Consider the following 9,904-nt stretch of genomic DNA (forward strand, 5'->3'; position numbering starts at 1 on the left):
TTATTCTGGACCAGGGAGATGAGAAACACACTGAAAACAGTATTTATCACATCTCGACTATAAGCCAAAAGCACAGAATCACCTGGGACACTTATTTACAATTCATATTCCTTGGGCCCTTCTGGGCCCTGATCACTTCCTAGGAGTGGGGCCCAGAAATATACATTTTGAACAGCTTCCCTCGAGTGAAGTGATTCTGATGAGCAGTAGAGTTTGAGACCCCTTTCCATAAGAAACATCCTGAAGGAGTGGCAGAATTTGAGGTGGCCTTTAAACACACTAAATTCCAGGGGAAAGATTGCTGGGAATCCTACCACCTGATGATCTAAAACAGTTTGTAAATGTAATTCACAAGGACCCTAGTTTTAAGTATGCTTTTTTTTTTTTTTTTTGGTAAGAAGATTGGCACTGAGCTAACATCTGTTGCCAATCTTCCTCTTCGTTTTTTTTTCCTCTCCCCAAAGTCCCAGTATACTAGTTGTAGGTCATTCTAGTTTTTCTATGTGGGATGCCACCACAGCATGGCTTGATGAGTGGTGCTAGGTCTGTACCCAGGATTCAAATCGGCAAACCCTGGACCGCTGAAGCAGAGCACACAAGCTTAACCACTCAGCCACAGGGCCAGCCCCCTTTAATTTTATTTTATTTTAAGATTGGCACCTGAGCTAACATCTGTTGCCAAGCTTTTTCTTCTTCTTCTCCTTCTTCTCCTCCCCCTCCCCTCCTCCTCCTCTTCTTTCTCCCCAAAGCCCCCCATACATAGTTGTATATTCTACTTGCAAGTCTTCTAGTTGTGCTTTGTGGGACGCCACCTCAGCATGGTATGATGAGCAGTGCCTTGTCCGTGCCCAGGATCCGAACCAGTGAAAACTTGAGCCACCAAAGTGGAGCACGTGAGCTTAACCACTCAGCCAGGGGTCTTCTCTGCTCCCCCCCCCACCCCCACTTAATTTTAAACTATTTAATTCAAGGTGAAAAAAAAAATCATGAAAGCAAGTGGTTAAAAGAAATGACATCAATTGGCTGGTTTTCTTGCTTTGGGGATCCAAAGCATGATTGCTCTCCAGCTCTTTGTCTTCTGTTTAAATTCAGCGAGGTTCTGTGAGCTAGAGTGAGCTGCTGACTGGCCTCGCTGTAAATCGGGTGCCTTTCTCATCTTTAGGCCTGCTTTGAGAATTACTTCCTTTTCTTGGAGGTGGTGTATAGAGCAGAGGAGAGGAAACAGATGTATGTGTGCCTTCCTAAGAAAGAGGCGGCAAAAGAGAAGTAAGCTCACCTCTAATTCCTTATTCCATTCTACCTGCAAAGTAGTAGACGGAGAATAAGAGAGAAAATGTTAATCATACTGACTGTTAACCTAACTTCCAAAAATACCACACTTGAAGTCTCAGTTTTGAAGAAATACATAACAAAGCAAAGAAAAATAAGGAAGAATTAAATGCTGTCTTCATCAGCTCAGCTGCTAAAGCAAAATACCATAGACTGAATGGCTAAAATGACAGACAGTTATTTCTCATGGTTCTGGAGGCTGGGAAGTGCAAGATCAAGGTGCCAGCAGATTCAGTTCCTGGTGAGGACTCTCTTCCTTCCTGTGTCCTCCACGGCAGAGAAAGAGAGCTCTGGTGTCTCTTCCTCTTCTTATAATGGCATGAATCCTACCATGGGAGCCCCATCCTCATGACCTCATCTAAATCTAATTATCTCCCAAAGGCCCCACCTCCCAATAACATCACATCAGGGGTTAGAGCTTCAACATATGAATTTGGAGGGACACAAATGTTCAGTCCTTAATAAATACTAAGTCCCTTCATTTGTAAATGTAAGAAACTGTCTTGAACTGAATCCCTTAGTCATGGTTCTCAAACTTACTGTGTGCCAGAATCATCTGGGGAGATTTTATAGACCCTGATGCTCTGGCTAATTAAATCAGAATCTTCTCTTGGGATGACACTCAGGCTTTGGGGTTTTCTAAAGGTCCCTGGTGGTTCCAGAGTGCAGCCAAGGCTGAGAATCACAGTTCTACAGGCCATAATTGCAGGCGCAATATAAAGACCAACTCATTTGTTCTTAATGAAATGGAATTTTGCCTTGCAGTAAAAGATGGTAGCTCCTTTCAGAAATTTAAGTTGAATGTTTCAAAAGAACCACACAGTTTGCAAAAACTCCCATAGATTCTACCATATGATTTTGCAAACAATTAATCTAATTTAGTAAATGCACCTGAGAATATAAAAGCCACCTACAATATGATGTTTTTTGCAAATGAGTCTACTAATCATATACCATCCCAGAATGTAAATTCTTTAGTCCTAAGACAAAACATTTGCTCAAGGAAATACCAACTATGACATAGGAAGGGAACCTAATTATTTATTGATGGTGAAATGGCAGGAAATGAAAAACTTAGATTGTTATTTTTCAATGCTTTGGAAAGAAAAACCCAGATCCCTGACGTACTAAAGCTGATTATGAAATTACCCAGGCAATACCATGAATAGGTACAATGAAAAACTCTAGGCCTAGCTGCTAAGTAGATCGTGGTTTTAGAAGGCTATAGTAATAAGCTGGAAATGTCATTGTCTGGCTTCTTCACAACCTTAGCTTCATTTTTATCTAGAAACTTTTGTAAATGAAGGAAGAAAAAGTGTGAGACCTTTCTGCTCATCAGCTTCGCAGATGTTTCAAGGTCTCGATGTCTGAGATTAAGTCATCGCAGTCTCAGAGCAGGCTATCTTTAGGGGCCAGATCATTTTGAAAAGCTGCCTTATTGGGATACCAGCCTGGATTTAGAAATCATGAGATGGAATAGCCTGTGACCATGCCACAAACTGCTGACAGAGTGACCCAGCTGGTAGGGCATTTTGACAAGTGTGGGTCAGTCAACAAGATCCTGTGATCATCACCACAGGGGGAGACCCTCCTTTAGTAGGCCCAAAATAGACACAAAGAAGCTGGTATGGGGCTTCCAGAAAGGTCTGAGGCAGAGAGCCTTCTGGGAAGGTTTAGCAAATATTGGTATTTTCCCCAGAGCTTTTGATTGTGTCTTAGAGTAATGTCTCAGAGATAAAAGTTGGGAATAAGGTGGTGACCCAGTGAGCCAGGATTTATAGAAAGAAGCAAGAAAGGAGCTAAGGGTAATTTTATATTTCTGTGTACTTTATGTTGATTACATCTTTATAAGACACATTAAGGGCCTGGAGACACACTCAAGAGATGAGTCTGGCCTAAGGCCATTGGTGACTCTTAAGGGAAATATTGAAGAGAAGTCAATGACATGAATCTCTCTCAGTAAAACCAAAGAAACTTGATGTTCAAGGCTTCTCCACCAAGAACACTTACTTTCTAGACTGCCAGTAGGAGCTAGAAAAGTCTCATTAATTGAATTATACGAAGTCATCCTAGCCTTTTTCTCCTTTTCTCTGAGGCATCATGTTTTTGCCACTCTGTCCAGTAGAACACGCCTTGAATCTTTCATACACACCGAGATATAAGTAACAGCTCACAAAATTTTTTTATGCATCTCCATAACTTGCTAATAGCCACCTGAAATGTTCCCCTTTCTGAGGGTATTTGCATTTTAAGCAACACTTTAACCTAGAGTATTAAGTTCTCTAAAGTTTCAGGAATCTGACAGACAGAAAGCCAGATGGAATTGTGAGGGGTCCTAGACAACTAATAGTCTCTGAAATTCTATCATGGGACTGATGGAGCTGAAAGGAGCTAACCTTCCATTGCTGTTGTAGTGAGCAGTGAAGAGAGGTCTTGGGTATCCCACCCCAACAACATACACACCCACTCTCAGTCCTAGTGTGATGAGACATGTGCCCCATGACCAGCTTTTACTTTGCTCCTTGCCCACTACCACTGCCCCAATCTAGGCTCTGTTCAGCCTTTGCCTAGATCCGTGGCCTCCAACCATTTTTGTGGAGCATCCTATAGATAGAAAATTATTAAGTAGGCAGCCCCAAGGTATGCATTTTTAAAAATTACGTATGTGCAAATATATTACATAAAACTCAAGAATGAATATTTAGACAAGGTTCATCCTCAATGATTCTGGACATCACTCCATATTTCAAATAGTCTTCTTGATCATTTTGAATGTCTGTGACTCACTTGGTCATTCATTCCTTCTGTCATTCAGCCAATATTTACTGAGCATGGATTAGGTTTAGGCGCAAGATATTAAAAGATGGCTAAGAAGTTGTCCTTTCCTGGAAGATTACCATCTATAACATAGTTGCCATTGGCCTCCCATCTGTTTCTTTGTTTATATCATCCTAAAACTCTTTGAGATAATGCTTATGTTTCCATACCTTAAAAGTTAAGTATTTCACTTTCCAGCCTAGAAAACTGCTTTATTCTGATTAAGGCAACACAAGGCAAGTGAGTACAATAAGGCGCTGGATTCTGTAACTGTGCAAATAGTTGGTGCCATCACATCTGGAAGAAAAAACATAATTTAATAGTAGCGTTCTATAAGACAACTTCTTGAATTTGTCAATTGAAATGAATTAGCAAATTCAAAACTGGAGAGAGAGGAAGAGACCAGAAGGAAATTAGCATTCCAGTTTTCTGGCTGATCACGAAAGTCTGACCAAATGTAGTAAGAGCAGAGCAAAGAAATTCTAGAAGGAAACATTGAACAAATAGTAACTAAACCGCAACGTTCATCTTTTTTTTAACAAATTGGTCTTTCTTCCTCATAAAACTATACCAGATTTTCAACCTATCCTTTCTCCCAGAGTTCCAAATAAAAATCAATACTGTATTCTCCTACTCCAAAATGCAAGAGCATTGGTCTGGAATGTGAGAAGATCATACATCCTGCTGCCAACTTTTCATCTCCCAAGCTCTCAATTTTTTGATCTGTAAATGCCTACTTCACGGGGTTGTTGACAAAATTGAATGAGATTACTTGCATGAAAATATTTCCTAGAGATTTTGGCTCTTAATAATCGTTACTTTTTTAAAAAAGTATCTAAGGAGTTTGAGAGGCCTTCATGCTGGGCTTCATCCCACAATTTCACAAAAGAATGATCTATAATGATTTCCCCATCTTCCTATGCTCCAGCTCAGAATTCACCTGCAGTAAAAACTTTCTAAGTTGTGGCCAGTTGAAGCCGGTACCAATAACCACATGACAAATCGAGGTGATTCCTCCAGCTTTCCTTTTCCTGTTGCAAAGGAAAGCAAACATCTCTTGAAACTTGATGATGAGAGAAGGGACTTTTCAAGATAGAGTGAGGAACCAGTAGGTGTCCCTACGCAAAATGTAAGCACTTGATTTGTTTGGCCTAAATGTATACATCCGATGAGAGATTCTTTGTGACACAGATACAAGGGACTGGAAGCCATGCTATGCAGTCCTGTCAGAGAGCGTCTAACCCAGAGAAAAGCATACCTGAGGAAACTCTTCAAACATCTAAAAGACAGACTCTTGAAAGAATTCCATCTAGTCTCCCACTATCAATGGGTGGCAACTGCTGTGAGGAAAATTCCAGTTCAGTTGAAAGAACTCTCTAATAATCTGAACTGTCTAAAAAGAAAACAGACTGTCCTGGAAAATACTCCCCTGTCACTAGAGATATTCAAAAATAGCCTGGAGAGCCGTTGGCTTTGGAAGAACCGTTGAATGAGATGACTTTGAGGATCCTCTGTGATACATGAGCCCTAACTCTGTGCTTTATTTAGTTTCTAGATGTCGTGCGGCTAGTTCATCAGAAGTCCTGGAAAGTGGGAGATATCTTTCACGCAGTTGTTCAGTACTGCAAAATGCATGAAGAGCGGAAGGATGGGACCCCGAGTCTCTTTGACTGGCTCTTGGAACTGGGATAAAGCAGCTATGTCCCATAGAGTCTGCCTTTCCTTTATTCCAGTTTAGATTACTGTGATTTGTTCTGAATGCTCTAAACTTTCTTAAAACATCACATCACATTAGCAGAGCCGCAAAAAAATCTGCTGTTCAAGTCTACTGCACGTGGAATAAATCTGAGGAAAAGCAAAATATAGATCTGTACAAATCAATACAGCCTGTGGGTGAGTTCAAAAGAGCTTGATTTAGAATGACTTGAAAAGCATAAATTTTAATGGGCCCCAAATTAAAAGCTTATAACTAGGCCCAAACTCCAGGAAAGGTCCACTTGCATATTTTTAATAGGATAAAATAATATGTAATGACTCTATGTGAATCAACTGGAAACAAAGTCACTGGTCAAAATAGTTTTGTAAACTATACTGTAACCTTTATTTTACTTTTTTGAGGACATTAAGAAGCTGTCAGCCCAGGTAAACACTTAAGATATGGTGAGAAATTTCCAGAACTTTGATATAAAAGATTTCGACTTTCAGACCAATATCAGTGGATATTAACAGAAATGCAAGAGAACACCAATGTCCTCTACTGAGATTATTTCATTTATTTACTGCAACCCACTGATAAATATTCCACATCTCCCCAACAGTATCTGTGTCCTTAGCTAACCAGAAAACTATTGGTGTTCAGCTAAGAGAGAGAAAGATTGAAGATTGTCTTGTTTCCCTTTCTGTATTACTTGAGTAACAAGATTACAGAATTCTTACCCTACGGGAAAGCTTTCTTGCAAAAAAAGTCTTTTGAGATAAAATCTGCTTGTGTATTAAAGTATATAAAATATAAACTTTCATTTTATTTTTATTGTAAATTACGAAGAGATTGTTATCTTAAATAATATATTGAGTTAGCCTAGAGGTTCATAAAATATGAAGAGCTTGTTGTGTTAAGTCATATATTGACACCAGCTCAGTGGTTTCATTATAAATTTGTTGGTATCTGTATGGCAGACCTGCTATTGAGATATTTATAATGTCAGACGCAGGATTTGACATAATCGTTTGGGATCATAGACTTTTCCTGATTTAAATATATTGGCATTTAATTTGGGGGAAAGAAACCCTATCACATTTAAGTAGTTTAGTAAGAAAGATTTACTCTTTTGAAAAATAAAGTTATCTAAATTCTCCCTAAGAAGACTTCTATCCCTTCAACTAAAGAAGCCACACTGGCTTTTGTTTTCTTGGTCAAAGAAAGTATTTATTAAAGATTTCCTGAAATGCTATGCTTTTACACTATTTTTAGAGATTATGAAGTAATTTTAAATGTGAACATGGTCCCATGCCATCAATGCTGGCCTTATGTGAAATCCACACCTTGAAATGTCAAGAAAGCTTCCTTGTAAGCTATACTTCCCTTGCCACTACCCACCCCAGGAATCTCTTCCAGTACTCATTAGGCATTTATAAAAAATAATCCAAATTTAGGTTGTATGTTTAATTTTGTGCATTAACCAAATGTCAAATTTTAAAATTTATCCATCATCTCAAGCGGAAAGTTCTTTGTGCTTCTAAATGGAAAAGGGTATATTTATTTTTTAAATAATCCCAGAATATCGTGTGTAGACTTTTGTTGTGCTCAAATGAATGTTTATTTATCCTACAAAGCACAAATACTGGATTGTAACCATGTGATGAAGTTATATATGTTGTATCTAATGTTGCACACTAATCAATAAATTTTTGTTGCCAAAGTGTTGATCATTTTTTTCTCTAAGACCTTAAGTGCCTCATAGAAAAGATAGCCACAATGTGATTGGGTAAAGGTAGATATATCCCTTAGACAAGTGTTGCTGTCCCACTTTCAATTTTTAAATAACAGATGTTCTTTGACTAAATATGTTAGGATCAGTAATATTTATGTAAATCAGCCCTGTTGGTATGTGGGGCTGGATAATTCTTTGTTTCAGGGGGCTGTCCTGTGTATTGTAGGATGTTTAGCACCCTCCTTGGCTCCTACCCACTAGATGCCAGTAAGCACCTCCTCCCAATTATGACAACCAGAAGTGTCTCCCAACATCACCCAATGTCCCCTAGGGAACAAAATCACTGGTTGAGGACCACTGGTGAAAATAATGCATTGAAGGGGCAGAGCCTGAGGCTCTAGGAGGTGTTAGGGTAAAGGAGGAGCCTGTATCCCCTAGTCTGGGGAATCCCAGTAGGAACTTGAAAATCTGGCATTCTCTCCCTGACCCTCCCAAAGTTTATGAGCTGTAGACTTTACAGTAAGTCTTGGGGACAGGAGAAAGAGGTACAAGACAAGCAAGGAGTCTATAAGGGTAAACCAACCTAGACACAAGTAAACGAAAGGCAAACTCACCAGGCTAAGAAGTAAATAAATCAGTGCTCTATGAATTCAGGAAATAAGTTGTTAGAATTTTTGCAAATACGGTATTGAGAGTCCTGGGCAGTTTATTTTATTCACTAATAAGAAGGCAAGAATATGCTTACATAAAGAATTCTCCAGTCAGCCAGAGGATAATGTCAAGTAAAAATAAACTCTGGACATTGGCAAGGAGAGATTTTATTTAAAAAGATTACTATAAGAAGTGGAAAGGGACTGTCACAATGGGAAGTAGGAGTGGAGACTATTGCACTGGCAATAACACTCCAAACATGAGTTCTGCAAATGTCTCAAGAGTTAGAAAGAGGAGCAAACAAGATTGGAAAGAACCAGGTGGCAAGAGTGGGATGGACAAGGGGCTGGCCCTGTGGCTGAGTGGTTAAGTTGGCGCGCTCCGCTGCAGGCGGCCCAGTGTTTCATTGGTTTGAATCCTGGGTGCAGACATGGCACTGCTCATCAAACCACCCTGAGGCAGCGTCCCACGTGCCACAACTAGAAGGACCCACAATGAAGAATATACAACTATGTACCGGGGGGCTTTGGGGAGAAAAAGGAAAAAAATAAAATCTTTAAAAAAAAATAGAGTGGGATGGACAAGAGGAGCCAGTGGAGGTGGCATGATGGGACAGTAGGTTAAAGGACATTTTATTCTGAGCTCAGCCTGTTCTCTGGAGGAACTCCTTAAGGAGGGGCTGTGTCTACTTCAGGCTGAACAGGGGTTGAAGTTCAGGGAGAAAGGAGAGACGATTAACTAAAATTTGGTTAACACCCACTTTTTTCCAGTTGATAATGGATACAAACAGTTGAGCTAGTTATTTATGAGGCATAGAATGGGAATTTGGAGGGTCCTTGTCAGAGTAAACAAGGGAGGCATCCAAGAGTCCAATATTCAGAGCTTAGCTCCTGGAAGCCAGCCAGAGGAAAGTCCTGAAAACAGGCCTCTTTTAGGAATGTGCAGGGTTTGAGCAACCCAGGTGTCCTGAGTTAACCCTTTCCCACATAAGCACTTATCACCATCTTCCTTCTTGCGTGGTAAGTTGAATACACGTGTCTCTGTCAATGATTGTAAGCTTTCTGAGGATGGATCCATCTTTTACTTATCTGTGGATTCTGCCGTAGTCCCTAGCACCATGTCTTGTCCACAGCCGATGTCAAATTGAACTGGTAAAACTAATGGGCCTTGGATAACTGAGGCTTTGGTTTATCTAATGATGTTCCACCATCAATTATAGAAGCACCATTTTACTTGAATGTTCTTCTTAGCTTGCCAGAGACGGTTACCTGGTATATCAAGATTTTGATATACCAGAATTCTCCAGATTTTTTATGAAATTAATTTTGGATTTATGCAAGTGAAACTTTCTATAAAAATTTGCCCTTTATTTTAGTTCCATAAAAATGTTTGACTGCAGAACTGAGAATGTTTTCATGGCACTGGGATGAATTTAAGTGATATTCAGGGTATTGTCAGCAGGACTTCGAGGCCAATTGAGAGCAGATAGGTTTGAATGCAATGGACAGGGGGAAAACATCATTTCAGCTTCTTTTCCTATCAGCAAAAATTGTCTGTACTCTTACAAACAAACAACATGCTAACCCACTGTTACTTGACTATTTAAATTTTTCATTTCCTGAAATAGTTCCCTCAAAACTGCCCCCCTTTAAAGGTCCATATCCAGTTTCACATGC

At 39.7% G+C, this 9,904-nt stretch overlaps 1 protein-coding gene across 8 annotated transcripts in view; it reads left to right on the plus strand.

Moving 5' to 3' along the window:
• Window positions 1-7,565, plus strand: part of SPHKAP (SPHK1 interactor, AKAP domain containing) — a 173,172-nt gene extending 165,607 nt beyond the window's left edge. For 5 of the 8 annotated variants that reach the window (XM_070489536.1, XM_014835983.3, XM_070489539.1 and 2 more), the window contains one exon: window positions 5,695-7,565. In XM_070489536.1, coding sequence (XP_070345637.1) covers window positions 5,695-5,838 — 144 coding nt within the window. In that variant the 3' untranslated portion in view covers window positions 5,839-7,565. Of the gene's footprint in view, window positions 1-1,162; window positions 1,267-5,694 lie in introns of all 8 variants that reach the window. The other 3 variants (XM_070489537.1, XM_070489540.1, XM_070489542.1) reach the window with 1 other exon arrangement.
• The last annotated feature ends 2,339 nt before the right edge of the window (window positions 7,566-9,904 follow it).

Source organism: Equus asinus, chromosome 19 (assembly GCF_041296235.1).
Source record: "Equus asinus isolate D_3611 breed Donkey chromosome 19, EquAss-T2T_v2, whole genome shotgun sequence".
NCBI lineage: Eukaryota > Metazoa > Chordata > Mammalia > Perissodactyla > Equidae > Equus > Equus asinus.